Here is a 22055-nt window from a genome sequence, read left to right on the forward strand (position 1 = left end):
TACCCATTTCTTTCAATGGTTGAGGGCAATGTCCCAGTGGTTGGATATCAAGGAACAGGCCCTGCAAAGAGCTAGAAATGAATCTGCTAATCCCTAATAATATTGTCATGATATTGTGACTTTGTTATATCTTGCACGTGTGGAGTATAGTAGTCCCTCCCTGATCCTCAGTGCCGGGTCAGGGCCATTCAACATTCGTGGCTAACGTTTTGTAGCTTACTCATGGTTTCTCTCAGAAAATATATTCTCATTGATTATCTGTACTTTTAATTTCAACTTGTTCAAGTTTTTAAGGATAAGCATGGTGGGAGTTAGTTTAGGCTGGTAACCTTATCAATTTTGGTTATTTTACTGTGAATTTATGCTATAGATATCGAGCTTTCTAACAGACTATTATGCAATCTTTGCTGGAAACCAACGTCCTTTTCACAGCATACAGATTACAATTAATGTTTACTTAAGGTCAAATGGCTAGCAGGAAATACTCACATATAACATGAGAAGGTTAAAGAAGCACTGATATATGATGCTTATTCACCAGGTGACCTAGGCAACAGGCAGCAATTTGCTGTCCTGGGTAGACTGGAGTTACCATGCTGTGTGCACGACATACTCTAAGGGTGTATCAGTGTTGAATAGGAAAGTTGTTCATTTCTGCCCTATGCATTCTATATTTGACTCTAAAAGTCAGTTTATTAAAAATGGGGCTGATGCCTAAAGTTCTATACTTATTACATAATTACTATTTACTAGATTCTATATTTAGAGAGCTTATCCGGAGAGGTTTATTTTCAGTGTGACAGGGCACATTATATTGCTGAAAGAGGCCACTGCTATCAGGAAATAGGTTTAGGTAGGTGGTAAATGTCAAAGTAACATCCACATGAATGCCATGACCCAAGGAGTCTCAACAGAACATTGCCCAGAGCATCACTTCACCTCTGCCGGCTTGTCTTCTTCCCATAGTGCATCCTGGTGCCATCTCTTCCCCAGTTAAAGGATGCAAATGAAGCATCCACATGATGTAAAAGAAAATCATGATTCATCAGATGAGGACACCTTCTTCCATTGCTCCATGGTCCAGTTCTGGCGTTCAAGTGCCCATTATAGGTGCTTTTGGCAGTGGACTGGGGTCAACATGGACACTCTGACCAGTCTGTGGCAAGCTGCATTGCACTGTGTATTCTGACACCTTTCTATCATAGTTAGCATTAACTTTTTCAGCAATTTGTGCTACAGTAGCTCTTCTGTGGGATTGGACCAGATGGGCTATCCTTTACTCCCCACGTGCATAAATGAGTTTTGGACGCCCATGACCTTATTACCAGTCACCAGTTTTCCTTTCGTCAACCACTTTTGGTGTGCAGACCACTGCACACTGGGAACACCCCACAAGACCTGTCATTTTGGCCCTTGTCAAACTCACTCAGAGCCGTACTTTTGCCCATTTTTCCTGCATCCAAAACATCAACTTCAAGAACTGCTCGTTCACATGTTGCCCAATATATCCTACCCCTTGACAAGTGACATTGTAATGAGATAATCAATGTTATTCACTCCACTTGTCAGTGGTTTTAATGTTGTGGCTGATCAGTGTAGGGTGTTGCCCTAAGTTGCAACATGACTATAGACCAAATAAATGTGCAGTTTGCTCCTAAAGTCTGTACCCTAGGCTGGCTTGACAGTTTCAAAATAGTAAAAACCATTGCAATTGCTTTTAGAGAGATCCCATTTCTGGTCTCAGGTGATCACACTATAAAGTTAGAAAACATATTTATAACCATAACTCCGCAGCGCTGTACAGAAAACTCACATCAGTCCCTGCTCGGGAGGGAGGGAGAAAAAGACGTCTATTTGATAGCAGCCAATTAAACTACCAGTATGTTTTTGGAGTGTGGGAGGAAACCGGAGCACCTGGAGGAAACCCACACAAACACAGGGAGAACATACAAACTCCACACAGATAAGGCCATGTTCGGGAATTGAACTCATGACCCCAGTGCGGTTTTTATATATCTAAATTCAAAGGGGCATATTCAATTGACGACGGGATCACCGAAAATCCCGCACTCAAAAAATATTACCGTTATTACGGTAATATCTCGCTGGATCGGAGCTGCGAGCTGAAATCCAGGGAGTAAATTACCGTATTAACGGTTTTCCCGCGCAGGATTACCATAATAACGGTAATATTTTTAGAGCACAGGATTTTCAGCAATCCCGCCGTCAATTGAATATGCCCCAAAGTATTTAAATTTTATTATACTGGGCAGCGGAAGACAACACATTCTCAGTGATGTTTGGAATATAATCCATGTACTCACGAGTAACATTTTATTGGTTCTAATACCTGCTGTATGCCAGTCTTCCCTGCCTCCTTTCTCTTCTCCTTTGTAGACATTTGTATAAATACAAGTAAAGCAGAATAAAATGTATAGTAAAAGAATCTTAGTAGGAATTGACAAGTTTTTATTGAGGGTAATGATGTTTACCTACCTATATGTATACATAGCCTTTTGGTGGGCAAGACAATTAGGGAAGCCATATAAAATAATTATTTTTATTTACAGTAGGCCCCCAGTTTGTAAACTAATTGCTCTGATGTAAGCCTACTGAAGTTTGTAGAAGGGGCCGCTGAAAAGAAAATGTAAACATGCAGCACTAACCAGGTGCAAGACTGCATAAACATTAAAATCTTTGTAGACATGAAGGAACAGTATATAACCATAGGTAGAAGTCTTTACTAAAAAAAAAAAAAAAAAATTTTTTTTGGTCTACTTTTGTCTTTGAAGGTGTGACAACATTCTGATATGGGGTTTCAAACATTATGCCTTGTATTCAATTTAGGTTTACAAATAATGATGCTAACTGTTTCAGATTAACAGAGACAGCCTCGTGTATTAAACTTCAAATATAAAATATGCATTGCTGTTACGAGTATACTGTATCTATCTATAGCTCTAAACCCATTCTTTTGTATCCCTTCAATTATTAAAAAAAAAAAAAAGTAAAAAAAAAAACACCATTGTCTACAAAGCATGAAGACAACCATTTTGTTGGCTGTACTAATATTCATCTCAAAGCAGCTCATTAATTCACTGTATAATTATTATTATTTTTTTTAGTAAACATGTGTCTACTCCTTATACATAACTTAAAACAGTTTACCTGAAAACTTTCAAGTACATTTCTAAATATTAGTATATTAATAGTATATGGAGAGCTTGAGGTTATTAGCAATCAGACAAGCCATGTGCCAATTATTATTATGTTTCATTTATATGACGCCACAAAGAGTGCAGTGCTATACAGAGCACATAGGAGAAAACAAAACATGACATACAGTGAAGTACAAAAAAAAACCAAAAAACAAAGTGCAATTGAGTTGACAACCTGGCTGAGGACAGGTAGTCGGAGAGAGAGGTATGGGGGCATAAACGCTCGAGAGCCAGAAAGGGGAAGATAGAGAGGTGGGGACTGGACTCAGGAGCCCAGAGCCAAGGTTGAGGAATGAAACTGGGGTGCCAGAAGGTGAAAGGAGGAGGACGACACAAGAACTAGAGGGCTCTGCTCAAGGGAGCTTACAGTCTAGGGTGAGGGGATAAGAAATCTGAATGGAGAGTAGAAAAGTGCAGAATGTAAGCTCTCACAGGCAAGGTCCTCGCCCTACTGTCCAGTAATTTATTTTGCTGCACTCTGTGTGAGTCCCCATAGCATTACTTACACTCCTCTGTGCTACTTATGTCTATTACCTCATCTATTTGTTACCTGCTTCTGTATCCAGCACTACAGAATCTGTGGTGACTTATAAATAATTTAAAAAATTTAAAATAAATAAATGCGTGAAGGCTAAAGGGGGTAGAGCACATAAGACGTTAGACAGAGGTGGTCCTGACCAGGTGGGTTTTGAGGTTTGATTTGAAGTCTTGCAGGCTAGAGAGAAGCCTTATAGAGTGAGGGAGGTTGTTCCATAGAAGGCGGGAAGCTTTGGAGAAATCTTTAATGTGGGAGTGAGAAGTGATAACCAGAGGAGAGGTGGCTGTCGTTGGCTGACCGAAGAGGGTGAGAGGGAGTATGAATTGAGATGAGGCTGGAGAGGTAATTAGCTGTGGAATTAGAGAGTGCCTTGTAGGTGAAAGAGAGGAGTTTGAGAAGGATACTACAGCAGATGGGGAGCCAGTGGAGAGCTTGGCAGAACGGCCAGAGAAGATTAGTCCACTTTAGCATTGAGTATGGACTGAAAAGGAGCAAGATTGAACCAATTAATTTGTTCAGTCAACAAAATGTATGCCCTCACTGTGTATAAGCTGTAAGTGCACCGCAAGTCGAGTAATATGAAGTCATTACAGTGTCAAATGATCTGTACACATTTCTTTCCACCCAGACATATCCCGGCTATAGGGAAGAGAAGACACGCTGTGAATACTTCCATCACAAACTCTCTCACATCAAGCACTTGATCTTGGAATATGAAAAAAATACACCAACTTAGATTGGTTTTTCTGGAGACATTTCACCCATACCACAGGATTCCTGACCATTTGTCAACACCATACTGATCACCAAGCTCTTCAACTGAAAGGAACACGTTATGAGAGAAGTTGTGAAAAAGTGCCATCAAACTACTGTAGGAGATGTACTCAATGAGAGAAATGCCGTGATCAGGCGCATTACAAATGCATCAATTCCTGCCTTCAAAAGATGACGTGAAGGTTCTGCAACGTACAAATCACATGTTACGTTCTAAGACTTGGACTTACAAGTTAACCACCTGCTCTACATCAACACAAATTGGGTTTTGTCAGAAATGGGTGGAGCTTGGAACCCATAAACCTTTTTACACCACCAGAACACATGCAGTGTGAGACCTTTGGGGCAGAATAGTATATAAACAGCCAACTCCTGTAATGGAAACACTGATCTAGAATGAAATACAAGAAGGATGGATGAGGCACGCTCATTGAGCTACAGGAGTGTGACTTCACATGATGCAATTAGAACTAATGTGCTGTAACCTATACAAATTGGACAAACATTTGTTTCCCGTAGCTGAACGCACTATGGATTTCTCAGATATAAACAGATATTACAGGTTACAGTACATTTGTGCAGTTTATACCTTTGTACTTAAGCCCGTCAATGGCTTATTGGAGTAATATCAGTTACATTTTGCACTTAACATTTTGTTTCATGATTGATCCTATAACCTGACATGGAACCTCCAATTAAAACTAAATAAAACATTCAGTGCGTGTTCCTTTTTTTTTGTTAGGTAGTTTTGTATTTAGACACGAGATAGAGCGAGTGAGACAAACTCACAGAAATGGAGTTCTAATTTCTTCCATCTATGTTCATGTTCTGTTAAAATTGGCTCAGAAACACTTGTACGCGTGCACACAAGTAAGCTCCACCTGCAGGAAGCAAGACACCTTACTCATATAGCTGCTAGCTTAACTACTTCCAGTGAGCGTCAGCTTAAATATAGCAACAAGGACAGGTAATTATTGCAAGGGGAACCCGAGCAAGTAAGCCATAACAGAACACAAGTTCCCACAGGGACATCCAAGGCTGATTGGTCTGTGTCCTCAGTGGTTTGCTTTGGAGAAAAGTAAAAGTTAGTGTATTGCACCTTCAGCAGTACCAAAAGCCTTCATATAGGGATGACCTTAGGAGACACCCCCTCCCCACACCTGAATTACCTCTAGAAACACAGCCTTAAAGTGGGCTGCAAGACCATAAGATTTGTTTTGTCCATCAGCTTACATAATGATTTTGTATCACAAACAGGTCAACTTACGTGCACACCCCAACTTGTTATATTACATACAGCAAAATTGGAGGTGCATACTTTGGCACTAGGACCACAACTTCAAATATATGGCAGTATTGCAGCTTAGTTTTAACTTCTAGAAAATAAAAAAGGCACTTCGGTATCCAGTTGTAAAGCACTATGAAAATTGTTTAGACTATATAAAAGACTCACAATTTGAATAAAAATGTGCACCATCTACCACAAGGTGGCCTCGCTGCAATCCAGTGGTACTTGCAGTAACCAGCTATAGTTTGCATACTTCAAATAAGCACAAGTAACTTTTAGCCGCAGCTCATGTAGTTCCAATTGCTGTGGTAGATGGGCATACAGTTTGACCAAAATATGTACTATATACCCTACCTTTTTGCCTAGAAGTCCACATACATGGCAATATTGTAATTTACACATGTAGGTGTGGTCTTCATACCAATAAAGGCATTTTGGTTGCATGCTAAAAAACAGAATAAAGGGTTAAAACAATTCAGTTTGCACACAATACAATATGTATAGCATAATATTTTTTTCACACCCACGAGATCTTTCTTTTCACAAATCTTTCATTCGGTTTTTTGGGTTTTTTTTAAGAAAAAAAAGAAAAAGCAAAAGGTTAAAAACACGTGAAAAGAGAATTAGGCTTCCAAGTGAAGAAGTTTCTATATAGTTTCAATTAGGATGTTTACATCAAAAGTGTGTGTGCAGTAAAGAAACTTCAGAATGCATGATGAGAGAACAATGGTGCAGCTGGTAACCTTTAGATGATTTCTGATGAAGGCTAAAAAAGCAAAAGAAAAACAATAAAATCCCTTTTGAAAGTCAGCAGTACATGAAGTTGGAACTCCAAACGTGGGCATTAGCAGCCTACACCCTGTAAGGTAAAGCCAACAGTCCCGAACAACTGATGTAGAGCTAACTCCAGTGGCCCAAATCAGTGATGACAGAAGCCATTAGCACCAATCCAAGCTCCATAGTAATGTTTAATGACTGGAATTCTAACCACATCTTAAAGTCTTTTGCAGGATTTAAAAGCCAAGGGGTCACTCTGGCAAATTCAGGGGAGAAAGCCGCACAGATTAATTTCATGAAAGTAGTGATTTGTTTAAGTTTATTACATTCCATGATGCATAAAATGCCCAATTTTGACACATTGGATATTTGAATAATGTGCACACTAAACTGGAGGGCTGTCCTGTTGTCTCGAGAGAACAATCCTTTTTCCCCCTTAAGCCAAGTGGAAGTCACAACAGAAAGTTTACCACATAATGAAGAAACCCACCAACATCCCTACATGGGAAATGTGTTGGGCAGAAACTAGGGTTCAAATTTGCATGCAGGACTCCTGCCTTCTGTCTGGGATATGCCTTGTTCAAACCTGTGATCAGAGGACTTTTACTGGCCCATGTGCACTACTAATACATGTTCTCATTTCCTGCCACAACGTACTATAGAATGCACAAACATTACAAAAATTCTGCCTTAATTACAAGTCACCTATAAGAATGTATTTAGATTTTAGGAGGAGCTACAGACAAACCGCTATATAGCCATTAGCTGATACGAAAAGCTAGGTCTACCAAACTCAATAACTAATGTAAAGTACTTTTAGCATATGATACACTGGCCAGCAGCAGCCTGATCATAATCCATACTGTGAGGTTTCTAGTACAGAAAGGAACAGTCCTGACAAAGCTAGCACAGATAGGATAGGAGCCCTAGTTTTATCATAACTTTCCTTGTGCCAACATGCCTATTGCTCAACCATGACAGCATAACAAACCTATAATCTCTTATGATCAGAGTATGAATACAGATTCTCATTTCAGATGGCAGATACTGCATTGCACAGCCTGTTCATATAGGCAGGATAATCTCATGCAATGGATTATATTGCAGGTGATAATGAGACATTCAAAAGTTAAGTACTGTGCACCAAAGTAGGAGAACGCTGGGGCAGCCAGAGCCCAAAAGGTGGTCAGTCCCATAGTGGGCTACCTTGGGCTGGGTCACCTGCATTTTTTTCCCTTTTAAAATGCTACTGAGTTAAGTCTGCCCCCTGGGCTAAAATTTCCCAGCTTTGGGGACACCAATGAAGGAGAGAAAGGAGACCCCAGATTACAGCTGTGTGTGGAACACAGCTGAGGGGTACCTGAACCCCAACCCAGAGCAAACATAGCAAGAATATAAGCTTAGTCACGTTAACATCCAGCGAAGAGCTGTTTAATATAAAAAAAAAAAAGTGTAAATTGCAGTATTAGTGTGACGCATGATCATAGATCATTGAGATGAAAGGGTAAACAATGCACGAGATCAGTGATGTCAGTCAGTAAATATATTGTGTTCTGCTATACAGGAGCAACACACTGAAGTGGCTGTAATCTACACATTTGGAAAATGGTACTAGGTCTCTTAGCGCTTATGATGAACTTGTAGATTGTACTGGTAGCTTTGATCTCCTGGCTCTATGTGTGCGCATTTGAAGTTAGTGACATCACTGGCCCTGTCCTGATGTATAAATCCACATAGTGCATTCTGTACACCAACTCTGCCAAGCAGCCACTTGCTGTTTTCTGTGTTAGAGAAGCATCGACCTCCTAACCAAGGAGGATTGACAGAGCAGGGTGGTCATATCTAGTCAAAGATAAAACACTCCAGGTACTTGTTATTCCTGAGCTTAACGTCCACAGCCATAAATATAACATTTCAGAATACTGTTACTTGCTATAAGGATCAAGCCACTCAGGCAATGCAAGACAATAGTTTGTGCTAGCAGCCATGTACAGTATTTACTAGGTCCGAATTTGATCTTTATCTTTGGGAGACCTCTACTGCATTATATGAACAAATCCTAGACTGCTTTTTGCAAACCAGATCTTAGCCATTATCCTGTTTTTGTACACATTCCAATTATTGCTTTGCAGGGCCAATAATAAAACATTAGGTACCATAAGCCACATCCCCACCTCCCATTTACATATGCAGTTACAAATTTGGTTTAATATGAAATTCCATTCAGCATTATACAAAATAAGGATTTCTGCATCCTTACTTTTCATATTGGACCAACTTGCTGTTGTGGAATTGACCAGACTGAAATGAAACACCCGATTAGTAATAGCCGGTAGGCAATGGCCTGACACATTTAAAGGTAGGGGGGTGTTTATTGTCGAATTTGTTTCAAATGTACAAAAAAAGTGAAAAAAACAAATTAAAAAAAAAAAAAGCAATATCACAAGATGCCCCCCTCCTTTCCCTCCCAACCTAGATGGAAAAGTGGTGCCCCCCTGAACAAGCCACAGATATTCACAGGTCCTTGGATGTTTCCAACAGTGCATCTAAGAAATCTCTAATCAACGGCCCTTTTCCCTTAAGGGAAGGAAACAAAATAAAAATAATTGCGTCAGTGTCCGCCACACTGTTGTGTTCCCTCTAGATCCCAGTAACGTCAGGATGACAACCCCACCATGCAGAAAACGCTGCTTTGACAAGATAATCTCATTTACAATTCTTCTTTCTTCTTCTTTTTGGGCTTTTCATCTTCTTTAACAATTGGAGGATTTGTAGCCTCCTTCTTCAAGTAGCTAAGGAAGTCATTGACCTCTCTGCCACCCTGAGACGAGAAAAACAAAATAAAAAAAAAAAAAAGGGTCAGGGTTTGCATAATAAAAACCATAACATACTATCCATTTGTGGATTATACATAACTATGAATGTGGAACTAGCTTCTTGTAAGAGTGAAACTTTCATTAGATGTGTAGCCACAATATTACTAAACAGGTTTCACGTCTGAGCCGATTTATCTCGCACAGATACGGCAAATAAACAAACCATCTAATTCCATTGCAAATACACAAAAATACTGCACGTTTAAACACAAAAAACACAGCTATATGCTTACAACTAGAAAGGAGCAGAGAACCTGCATAGAAGCTCGGACATTTGTAATAGGAAAGCAGAGCACCACCCTCATGTGGGCACTAAACATAGCCTAGTGCCAATACCCTCGATGCGCTCTCAAGTAAAACCATTAGAGGATTAACACTGAACAGATGTCACTATCAACTGTTTTAACCCAACACTGCTTTTCTAATTTAATGCATAGAATTAACAGTTAACAGTTCCAGCGAGTTATGGTCTAGTAATTTTGTGTATGGTTCTCTTGATCCATTTCTGTGTACTCTTTAAACATTAAGGACATATATGCACCGAGGAATTTTCAGGAAAACTCACCTCATATCTCTTTGGACTTTGCTTGCTTCCAGCTGGTGAGAAGTAGATTGTGGGAAACCTGGAAGAAAAACCAATGAATTATCAACCTCTACTTTACTGTTAAAACAAAACAAAAAAACAAACAAAAAAAACAATTGGACTTCTACAATGAATGTAAAGGTATCTAAACATTACAAATAGGACAGAGATTTGCATAACAGAAAAGGCAGAGAATATACAATACATACCTAGTCCATTTGCCGAGTAGGATAACTACTCTCAGACATTTGCAAACACAACCAGCAGTTCTACTGTTCTCTCAGTTAGAAATAGTTCCTCTTAATACTAAGGTATTGGTTCCTGAATCTGTAGTAATCTATATATGGGTTTAAAAGGCTGTAGGAAGAACAGGCACCCGACTAGAAATACTGCCAGGGCTAGTAGGGCACAAATAGCTACAAACTCTAGGCAGATACCTGTAGAATATGGGGAATCTACATGGCCATGTATCACCCACCCATGATATTGTCTGCAAGTGAGTAGAGTGCTAGTCTGATGAATAAAAGCTTAAAATGGGTTTATAATAGAAAAGACACAAACCACACAGAGTTAAACATTTGAAATATTCTCATTAGGGAGGACACTAGAAAGGTGTTTGATGTTTTGTGACAAATACCAGCAGCTGTAGCAAGATTTACTTACCCTCTGACTTCATAGTAAGAAGGTACATCATTGGCTGTGGCATCCATTTTGGCAATAACAATGTTTGGATCATTGGCCAGCTATTTAAAGAGATAAAAGGTTTTACAAATTCCTATCTTAGAAATGTTAAAGGTCAGCATACACTGCTTTTCTTTGAGGTTGTTTACAAAACGGCACAGATTTAGATAATTACAGCCCACGACTATTTACTATTGAGCAACATGCACACTGTTGGGTCATACCTTCTCTCCAAGTTCTTTGTATTTAGGCTCCAAGTTTTTACAGTGTCCGCACCATGGAGCATAGAACTCAATTAGTACATCTTTGCTGTCATCATTTACGATATCTTCAAAGTTCTCAGCTACAACCACCTAATAAAAAGAAAGAGCGTCAAGTATTGCAGCACATCTCTACAGAGTTTCCCACTATTACTGGTCTTGTCTAAACCTGGCAGAAGCAGTGAGTCATCAGCTGTGTTATACTCGTACAGCTTTGTGAAACAAGGTTCTTAAAACTATTGCCGTTTAGAACTATCATATTTGGGCAGCACGGTGGTTTAGTGGTTAGCACTTCTGCCTTACAGCACCGGGGTCATGAGTTCAATTCCCGACCATGGCCTTATCTGTGTGGAGTTTGTATGTTCTCCCTGTGTTTTCGTGTGTTTCCTCCGGGTACTCCAAAAACATACTGGTAGGTTAATTGGCTGCTAAAAAAAATAAATTGACGTGTGTGTGTTAGGGATTTTAGACTGTAAGCCCCAATGGGGCAGGGACTGATGTGAGCGAGTTCTCTACTGCGCTGCGGAATTAGTGGTGCTATATAAATAAGTGACGATATGAAAAGACTGTCTGTAGTGCATTTAATTAGTGTAGCGATTTAAGCATTTATGCTGAAATAATTTTGTCAAGTTAGCCTTTTGAAGCATCACACATTAAAAATCTCAGGTTTAGCACTTCCTCCAATATGTTCTGGAAGCATACTGTGTACATGGGAACATTGTCTATTTTCAGTAACCCAGACATTGCAAACTCTACAGAAATTGTAAGGGTGCTAAATTAGACAGCAAATATAAGATGTAAGTAGCTGGACACACAAGATACAATTACATTGTAGTGTGTGCTGTAAACCAATATTATGTCAGTACTATTGGTAGATCTGATCACTTAAATCTTGTATGGAGTAATCTCTTTAGAAGCAAAAACATTCATTTCACACAGTGATGTATTGTGTCACAAGTCTGAAAGGAGAGTTTTTACAAAACACTGAAAGTTTAGCAAAAAGATGTTTAGGATCTAGAAACTGCCCAATTATGGCTTAGACACCAATTTGCCTACAACACAGGCACCGGAGGACTTCACTAACTTCTGAGAAGACATCTGAAATGTACATCACAACTTCAAGATGTGTCGTTTTACAACCATGCAGAGATCACAACATGTCTATTTAAACCTTACTTGTGCTTGCAACATTGCTCTTACCTTAACTGGGCCGTCATTGTCTTGTGGAATGGCCTCAGACTTCATGTACCGCTTCACTTTACCATCAAAGTAATCCTGAAGGAAGCGCTCCAATGCTTTTCCATCACGACTGATGAATTAGAAAAACTGGTATTTAAAGCATGCTTATTGTTTGCTAGTATTACTAAAGCAATAAGGGATTGTCAGTGTTTGGGCATCTAATCCTACCTATGTTATGTACAGATTGCAATTCTAATTTAAGAATTAAGATTAAGATTATTCTAATTTAACACTTAAACATGCAAGAAAACATTAACGCAACTTATGGTTTAAATATAGGTGCGTTTTAAATATACAAAAAGGTCCCCAATTAAGGCCAAGGCTGAAAAAAATGGAGGGAAGGTGGAGACGGAATAGAAGTGAAGACTTAAAATACTTACGAGAACTCTTCTTGCATTACATATTTCTCTCCCTTGGCAGTTTTAAGTCCAACAACAGGAACATCACCAGCACTAGCATCCAAACCAAGCTCTGTCACGTCATGAGCAAAGGCTTTGCGGTTTGCAACGGCATAGTTGAGCTTTTGTCCAGCATCCAGGAACTTCTTTGCCACCATCATGACTCTGAAAAGCAGAATAAAACTAGAGGTAACTACAAGCACAACATTCACAGTACAGGAGAAATGTTCAATAACCAACTCATGTCAACCCCTTTACTCATAAGGTTAAGAACATAACACACTAAAGTCAGACATTAACATCTTCAGTACTGGTAGGCTCACACCTATAAGGCCGGTCAGTAGAACTTGTAACATTACAGGAAGCCAGAAGAGACCCACTTTAAAACAATGGGGAACTCCTCAGAACCCACAAATGGTCTCTAGGGAACTTTCCTGTCCTGCACCACCCAAACCAAAATATGATTGTAACACATACAAGGTCAATTATATATCTGAGCTGTTAGGTCCTGCCTGGTCACACAAATGACAACCAACACTTGCCCACCTGCAATGTGCATGCCGAACGATCAGAGCCAGCGAGTTCTATTTTAGGCAAAAACACTTTAAGAGGTTTTGTTTTTTTTTAATAGATTATCTATTGCACTCATTAATTTGAATGCTTAGTAGTGTGTGGATTCTAGAGGCGAGGTGAGAAAGGGTGGCAGCGTCACAAACGTCATAGTTTAGAAGCAGTTTATCATCTGTGGTTTATGTTAAAATCATTGGAGGCAGATTAAGTGACCAGTCCCCACTAGAGAAATTTTAGCCTATTGGGCTCCTATGAAGCATCAGTTTTCTAAACACAATTCAAACACTTGTCAGAAAAAAAGAACCACTTAATTCATGCTGCTATTAACAATCTCCATTATTGGGAGGATAGGTTCATTTTACACAGCTTCACAACTTTTCACGTAAGGTTAAACTATACAAACCTTAGATATTGACAGATCAGGGTTTTTTTATTGTTTTAGTATTGCAAGTCTCAGGATCTGAAGGAGTATTTACGATGTTTAACACATTGGAGCCTCAACATTGCCAATTTGTGCCGCACCTCAGAGGTGTGAGTAGACCTAAGATGTGTTTTATGTACTGTAACACCTGGATCACAGGAGCAGGTCATGCAAGGTCCAACAGCACTTTGCACTGAACTGAATGTCCCCCTAAGATTCAGAACAGCCTGAAAGATATCTGCTTATACAAGTGACAGATGGGCACGTGGGATTCTTATGTGTCTTACACATAAGAGACTAGATAGAAAAACATAGTTCACCTATTTCTCCAGTAGTTTGAGCCCTTGGGATTCTTTTCATAGTCTACATCATAATAGGCCACAAGCAAATCCTTTCCTTGGATCAATTCTCTGTTATCTTCTGTCATGTGAGGGCAGATTCCAAATCTACAGGAATAAATAATGGTATTTATATGCAGTTAAATGTGACAAAAGCAAGATTACATACACATTGAGACACTCCTTAAAGCAGCATTTTTTATTTTTAAACAAATTACAGTGTCATGCCATAAGAGAATGTTGGGATTTACCATATTTCCTTTGTTTCTTTAGGCCACAAATTCTGCAGTGTCATGGACTACCATGGCAACCACATGTCACATGGTTAAGAGATCTGTAATATATAAACATCACCCCCACCCCCCCTCCTCCCCACCTGCCTTTATGGAACATGCTGAGAGCCATGAGCCTCTGTCTCACTAGAAGACACATTTTTCAACATCCAGAGAGCTTTTAAAGAGGATATAAAGATTTGTAGAATGACTATTAGATGCATCCACTAACTCAACTTACCATAAAAAACAAACAAAAAAACAACCGGGAAAAAAAAAAAAAAACAACAACACTGCTCTGTGTGGGATTGTTGCTACAAGTTACAATTTGAATAGGATTGCAAAACAGCTGAAAAGAGTTAAAATATATTTCTCCAATTCCAACTGGGGGACACTGCAATCAGAGAGAGGGTCAATGCTGAATCTGGGCACATAGACATTAACTGTGAAACAAGAGCTCATCCCTCTATAACTCCTTACTAGCTGCTGCACAGGTAAAACCAAAAGTATAGAGCAAAAGAAAGAACAAGAGAAACTCTCCTCAAACAAACCAAAATAGTGAGTATAAAGGGTACAAGCATAGAGTCCTCAAATGGAACTAGAGAAATGGATTGAACAGTAAAGGGGTGGGAAAACACTGCAAGCATAGGGACTTTTCCTAGGGTGCAACCGAACTCCAGGGCAAAGTATAAACCGAGCAGCCGTTGGTGAGGAGCTTTTGTTTCAGAATTATCAGCCAAGTGCCCAGCTCCAGAACTGACCTTTATATACCCATGGTTGCAGAGTCCCCCAAATTGGATGCTGAGAAATAAGCCACAGTATGAGTTTATACCAAACACTCTGAACAAGCTACATCATACAAAATAAGAAGGTTGGCCTGGTGCTAGACCCTTCAATACCAGACCAATGTACACATCGGTGTAACAGGGATGTAAGTAGTCCTAAGGACCATGGATTTAAACACAGACTGAGCATATCTTCATTGAATATTTAAGGTAAGAATATTCTCACAAACATGGTATACACGCACATGCCCACTTGCTTGAGTATTTGCTGGTTAAACAAGGACAGGCAAGGAATGAATAATTGTCAGTTTCCTGTTAATGTGGCCCCATCACTTTTCTTTTTAATTACATCGTTTTTTAAAATGTCAGGGGAATCAATAGGTGGTGTGTAGATAGCCATGAGCCCAGCATCACAGCAGTAATTAAGAGTATACATGGCAATACAAAGGGATTCTGCTAGCATATCCAACATGGAGTCCGGTACAATGGGACCCTTTTCAGTTATAACCAGAACTGGAGTAAGTTCCTACACAAACAGGGGTTTTCCCAGTAGGAAGACACTGAATTTAGAGTAGTTTAGTAAATTAACTCAAGTCCTAGCTAAAAGTCACATGCTGCATTACTTTTGATTAAGCCAATAAAATTTGACAGTATCCCAAACTTTGACATGTATATAATTTTTCTATGTCAATGTTTAAGCTTAACACCAAAATGTAATTCATATTGCACATCTGTTGCATAAGTATGGCCTGGCTTAAAGATCACTCTATTACCTGCATACAATGAGGTGTCTTTGACGACAAGATGCAGGCTTAACTGTTTTGATCAAAATATGAACCAATACCACATGTTTTCATTTTGCTAGATACAGATATGCAGTGTTATGGATAAATGCTGACAAGTGTATTTGTTTTGTATACATATATGGGTATTTATATTGCCATGCAGCTGGTACCATCTATAACATGGGTTATACCAAGTGCAGGCTAATTGCTTCTCTGGCTTAAAGGTACACTCCCAGAAACCACTAGTGTTCCAAACCCACAATCAAAGCTGCAGTGTTTAATAGACTGCTGTATGAACACCACCACGATCCAGTGACCCAATACACAGTGGGAGTAAACAAGCATGTGGCATGGATTTTAAAGGGAGACTTTTGATGGAAATCACTAGATGCATTTGTATCATATCATTGATCACAAAAATGCCCCTACAGTTGCCATGACAACTCCCCCTGAGAATCATAGCAATGCAGCCAAAATGTTCTATCAGCTTGAAGTATGGGGACTAGGCTGTACCAATGTGTATAGCGATTAGGGCACTGGAGCCCCATAGCAGTCAGGATATCAAAATTAAAGTTAGGCAAACTAATTATTACTCACAAGTTATCCTGAATAAAAGTCTTAATTTTGTGAGAGGTGATTTTCTCATCCGCAGGGAATGCAACAGAAGGATCTTCAAATTTGTTTGCGAGACGGGGTGGACGGAACAAGACAACACCCCTAAAACAAAGAAAAAAAAAAAAAAAAAAAAAACATACAGACATTAAGTCTGAGTCCCATGCTTCTACCAAAACTACTACTTAAGTTAATGCTACCATGTCTAGAGATAAAGGACACTATAGACTTACTCCCCATTGGAATCATATTTGTCCACCAGCTCAGATTCACCAGTGTGAGCAAACCGGTATTTCTCTCTCAAGGTGTTGGCGGCCTTCAGATACTCATTGTGAGTTGTGCCATACAAGTCACGGAAGAAACCTATGAACAGAACAGACGGACTGGTTCACAAACATCTGCCTTAGAATGGAAACACAGATAAAGATAAAGCGTTTATAACAAGTCACTCACCAACAACAGATGCATCTGCTTCACCTATGAATTTTCCAAAGTCTTCAACAGATCGGAGATCCACAGATGCAGGCCCAGCCTGTTTCTTAATGGTACTGACAATTCCATCTAAGGAAAAATCCAGACATGTTCTAAGCGCTACTGATCACTCACCAATTACACCAGTAAAATAATAAATAGCGCATACAACTAAAGTTGACTATACTGCATTTTAATAAGGGGTTACTGGAGAGAAAAAAAAAAATTGTATCACTTAAAAGTCATGCAAGTTTTGCCACCATATCTGCAATGCTCTTGGTCCTCATCCTTTACTAGATATATAGCTATACACTAGCTCCCATGTAGAGTTTGACTGACACTAAATAAAAGCTATATCAAAGGTCTGCAAATAATTGTTATTCTATCCAATAGCAGACAAACAAAACTTATATGCAATACAGTGTACAGTCCAAAGTCTATAGTGAGGACTAACAAAACGTGAAGTAGACCAAATCAGAGCAAACTAACCAGGTTACACACAACTGTTTAAAGTTGTTTTTTGGTGAAACCCCCTACATATCCCACTTACCCACAAAATCATGCAGGGCAGGGCATTGTCTTTTGTAGAGTAATGAAAAAAATACAGCATTTCTTTACTGATAAAATGCCTTGACGTCCGGCAGGTGAGCTTAACCCTAATATAGCTATATTGTGCACAAAATTCTCCTTTATGTTTATGCTGACACAGTGATTTTTAAATTCTGTTTGTTTCTGAGCGCCGGACAACATTTTTCTTTTATTTGCACTTGCACATTGGTCCTATTTGTCCTTGGCTGCCGTTTCAAATGATTTTATACACTTGTACACATTTCATTAATTTAAAGAAGCGCTCTTTTTTCCTTTCACTATTGTCTTTTGTAGAGTAATGAAAAAATGCAGCATTTCTTTACTGATAAAATGCAAAACCACAATACTCGTCTGTACTGGGGGTCCCAACTGGGGTTGGCAAAGGCTTCATACCCAGTGGCTCCCTGTGGCACTAAATGCTGGACATGGCACAAGATGACCCAAATAAAAAGTGCAGCAATGGGACAAACAATGCAGATTTTTTTTTTATATTGTAAATTTATCAGGTTTACAGTAAATTTTTTGCACAGCACTTATCCTGCAGTTTGCACTTTACATTAATGATTTATTCAGATACCACTAAACCTCAAAAGTTAGTCGGAGTACGATACTCTGATATATCCAAAGGTCTTACCAGCACTTCTCGGCCCATCATAAGCTCCAGACTCTTCTCCGTTTCTGAAGATTTTAAGAGTAGGGTATCCGCTAACTCCGTATTTGTTGCAGACTTTGGAATTTGCTGTACAATCAACCTGATGGTAATAATATCTCGTCAACATATGTAAAGTCAGAACATGAGACACTGATCTTGCCTTCCACATTATAAACGACTAGCTTGACATAGATTACACTGATTTATAACATTGTACAATTGCATGGAGGACATACTTTCTAACCAAGACAATCAAGGTTCAAATGCAGCTTGTGAGGAGGTAGTAATGTTACAGGACAGGAAGAGACACAGGACAGATCATACCTTAGCCAGTGGGGCAGTTCCCTTTAGTTTTGTAGCAGCTTCCTCGTATTCTGGTGCAAGCTTCTTACAGTGGCCACACCTGTACAACAGAGTCTCACATAAATCTTACTAGGAAAACCACAAATTACTTGCACTCTTCTGAAAGCATAAAAAAGGAGCGGAAATGAAACAACGTAGAGAAATAATCATGCAAATTAAGCCAAAGCTTTAATATTGATGTACAATTCATATTCAACTAGCATTTGACTAAATAAGAGAATGCATATGAAAGTTTATTAAAAAGGACCTCTTAACATCAAATACAATGTAACATTTATGCAACATATTAGTAATGTTTCAGAAGCTTACGAGAACTGAAAAATTGATATTAAGTTGTGATCTTTAATAAGAAAACTCATTTTATGAGTAGCAGTCTATTAAAGTATGAAATTCAGTCAATATTGACATAGGCAAAAAAAAAACTAATCAATTTTAAGTCTTAACAAAGTATGAAAAAAAAAATTCATTGACACATAAGATGTGTCCCCAAACAAAATTTATTTAGCCTTTGTGTAACAATTTGTTTTTTCTTAAGGATACAACATGAAAGCGTGGAAGGAGGAAATCCTTAACAGAAGATGGGTTGAGTCATCTTGCAACACAAGCCAATAGAAAGAGGCCACCACGTTCCTTACAGCAAATGAGAAGCAGACACCACAGCAAGAACACACCCATTATCTCCACTAGAGTACAGCAGAGCTAGGGAAGACGGGAACAGTAGTTCACATTACATGCTACACAGGGAAGAGGAAGGACCATGAAAACTACAAGTCCCTACAACAATGAAAAGCATTGTGGAACTGACAAAGCAACTTTAGACAAAAGTGAAACAACCCCAAAACAGCTACAAACTGGCAAATGGTTTTGTTAGATTGTTATTTAGCATAATAGAAAAAGCAAATACTTTAATGCTATGGGCCAACATCAGATATCAAATACTTCTTACCAACACAAAACAAAGCTCCAACCTAATAAGAGACACCTAAGTAGACCTTTCTACAATCAAAATGCTTAAATAAGGAGTACAGTTTACAGGTACTGCTACGCCATTTGCAACAGTTCTACTGTACTATGGTGAACAAGGGGTGCATACTACACCTGCCATAACAGAGGGAGAGGCCAGACTGACAAAGGCTGTAAGATAGTAGTGTGATCTCACACATCCACTACTATGCACCATATCTCATACACAATAACTTAAGGGGGCAAGTTACAGTGCAGAAAACATGGCCAAAAGTAATAACTGGGACCCAATCTTCAGCCAGATCTTACCAATGTACCACAATAACTGAAGCATGGCCGTACTCCAAGAGAGGCTCAGTATTAGATATAACTGCAGTAGACTAAGGCCCATGGTACATGTGTATTAGAGGGTTATAACTAAGCAGCACGACCGGTTATGTGACACTCTGCTTGTATAGTACACTAAAGGACATAAGAGTCTCAGCCTCAGATACATAATAGAAGACACTGGTATGATTATAGGTCAGTCTCCCATTCTGGACAAGCTCCAGCACCCATGTACTGGATATGCGCAGCGCCTGTGGGAAGAGACCGGTAACGCGGAGCCGCCCTGCAGTGTGCCCCGGCAGCACGGCGCTGTACTACAGCCGGCGCCATGTCACTCACCAGGGAGCATAGAACTCGATCAGCATCATCTCGTGTTGCGGGACGACACTGTCAAAATCGTCGTCCGTGAGGTCCAGGACATCGGAGGCCCAGGTGGTGCTGGCGGCTGCGGCCAGGAGCAGGAGCCCGCTGAGGAGGATTCGCGTCATGTCTGTGGCGGAGTTAGGACGACCGGAGACTAGGAGGGAGAGGGAAGCCGGGAACAGACACAGCGCAAAGAGCCGGAAGTACCCGCGATCGGGCAGAGCCTGAGTGTGGCAGCCGCTAATTCGCTGCTGTCAGATGACGTCACAATGTAGGGGCGTGGACTTGGGATCAGGATGCAGCTAAGGGTGGACACTCCAAGCCCACCAATCTGTGGGCGTGGCCACGGAGGGGGAGGTTTCTCCACTACCCTGACTGTTTGACTATCTGAGACCACTGCTGGGAAGTCACGTGGTGTAAGGTTGCCAGGAGGCTTGTTCTTTACTGATGTCTGTGGTTAGGCCAAAATCAGGGTAAAAGGCCACATATACAGTTAGTAGCAAAGCCAGCACCAGCGTGCACGTTTCTAACAGAATAAACCACATGCTATGTAGTGGGTGCAAATGCTAATTTTTGTTTTTGTTCATAGGGAAAATACTGCCTTCTCTTGAGTGTTGCACTGTAGCACACAAATACTGGGTAGCATGTTTTTTTTAACACTGCTGTTGAGTTAATCTAGGACAGTGATGGCTAATCTGTGACACTCCAGGTGTTGTGGAACTACAAGCCCCAGCATGCTTTGGCAGTAGATAACTAGCTGATAGCTGGCAGAGCATGCTGGGACTTGTAGTTTTGCAACACCTGTCACAGGTTAGCCATCACTGATCTAGAATGTGATCCCTTCACACCTATAATTCTGTCTACAAGGCAACTTGATGTTGCCAAAGTGCAAAATTGCACTTTCTAACTAGATTTACTACTAGCTTAAAATAAAGCCCAATATTATAATTTTTTTTCTCAATGAGAAGCTAGAGCTTTCATCACGGTAACAAATGTTGTAGCATTATTGTTATGTTTGTAATGTTAGACCTGACCTGCTACGCTCAACAGGGTGATTGAACTAATGTGAAAAATACATTTTATTATAAAAAATAATTTAAAAAGACAATAAAGACCAGTGTTGAGATGCTGCTGCTTTACACTGTGTCCATACCTGGCACTCTCAGCCAGGGCTGCCTTCAGAAAAAGTGGGGCCCAGTACAAATGAAACAGACAGGGCCCCCATCTACCGTGCCCAGTGAACACAGAGGTGGAGCTAGCAAATGCTACGCTCCTTCCCTGTTGGTGGACTGTGTTGTTCTTTCCTAGCTGCTATTGTAGTATTCACAATCTGCTGGTTTCTTGTCTGGATCCTGGAATGTTGGGGCCTGTTTGCAAAATGTATAGGTGTATATTCCCGAATTCACCAGCTGGCCCCCTGCTAAGCCCAGGCTCCATTCTGTAGTACCCTCATGATTGTGGTCCTGCTCAGCATGGAGCTGCTAAGAGTTAGTGTTTTTATGTATATCTCTGGGTATGTTTCCCAATTGTCCTGGTGATTCATCACTAACATTTACTACATGTTTTCACTGATGTATGCTGATTGCATCACTTACATAACTACTTGCATCAATTACTGGTGGGTTTTTATCCTTCCTTTACATCTGTGACATTTCTGTACATTTCATTCAACCATGTTATAAATTTCCATTTTATCACTGCAGATTCAATTTAAAAAAATTGATCTTCCTCGATAATATCATAATTTATTTATATACCTACAGCAAATTCCGTAGCACTTTACAATTGGGAACAAACACAGTAATAAAACAGTACTGGGTAATACAGACAGACAGAGAGGTAAGAAGGTCCTGCCCACAAGCTTACAATCTATGGGACAAACAGATATTAACCTGATCTATTTCAGGTGATAT

At 39.8% G+C, this 22055-nt stretch overlaps 2 protein-coding genes across 2 annotated transcripts in view; one reads left to right on the plus strand and one right to left on the minus strand.

Moving 5' to 3' along the window:
* The window catches only part of ELL3 (elongation factor for RNA polymerase II 3), a 110886-nt gene extending 105639 nt beyond the window's left edge, over positions 1–5247 (plus strand). The window contains exon 12 of the mRNA XM_075207848.1: positions 4385–5247. Coding sequence (XP_075063949.1) covers positions 4385–4492 — 108 coding nt within the window. The 3' untranslated portion in view covers positions 4493–5247. The remainder of the gene's footprint in view (positions 1–4384) is intronic.
* Positions 5248–8947: 3700 nt separating this feature from the next.
* On the minus strand, positions 8948–20372 carry PDIA3 (protein disulfide isomerase family A member 3). Its single transcript, XM_075207850.1, has 13 exons — positions 20119–20372; positions 18451–18529; positions 18109–18226; positions 16869–16976; positions 16649–16778; positions 16401–16520; positions 13944–14069; positions 12615–12797; positions 12196–12304; positions 10960–11088; positions 10718–10797; positions 10037–10094; positions 8948–9416 (listed from the first exon to the last, which is right to left on the minus strand). Exons 1-13 carry the CDS (start codon positions 20265–20267, stop codon positions 9306–9308), a joined length of 1500 nt encoding a protein of 499 aa, XP_075063951.1. The 5' UTR covers positions 20268–20372; the 3' UTR covers positions 8948–9305.
* Positions 20373–22055: the final 1683 nt, after the last annotated feature.

The sequence above is a fragment of the Mixophyes fleayi genome, chromosome 4 (assembly GCF_038048845.1).
Source record: "Mixophyes fleayi isolate aMixFle1 chromosome 4, aMixFle1.hap1, whole genome shotgun sequence".
In the NCBI taxonomy this organism is placed as follows: domain Eukaryota; kingdom Metazoa; phylum Chordata; class Amphibia; order Anura; family Limnodynastidae; genus Mixophyes; species Mixophyes fleayi.

Coding starts and splice junctions, on each gene's coding strand:
- PDIA3 (XM_075207850.1), bottom strand. CDS start 20,267: ATGACGCGAATCCTCCTCAGCGGGCTCCTGCTCCTGGCCGCAGCCGCC. Junction 12,305..12,614: donor GTAATGCAAGAAGAGTTCTC/GTAAGTATTTTA, acceptor CTAATTCATCAG/TCGTGATGGAAAAGCATTGG. Junction 10,798..10,959: donor ACAAAGAACTTGGAGAGAAG/GTATGACCCAAC, acceptor CTCTTTAAATAG/CTGGCCAATGATCCAAACAT.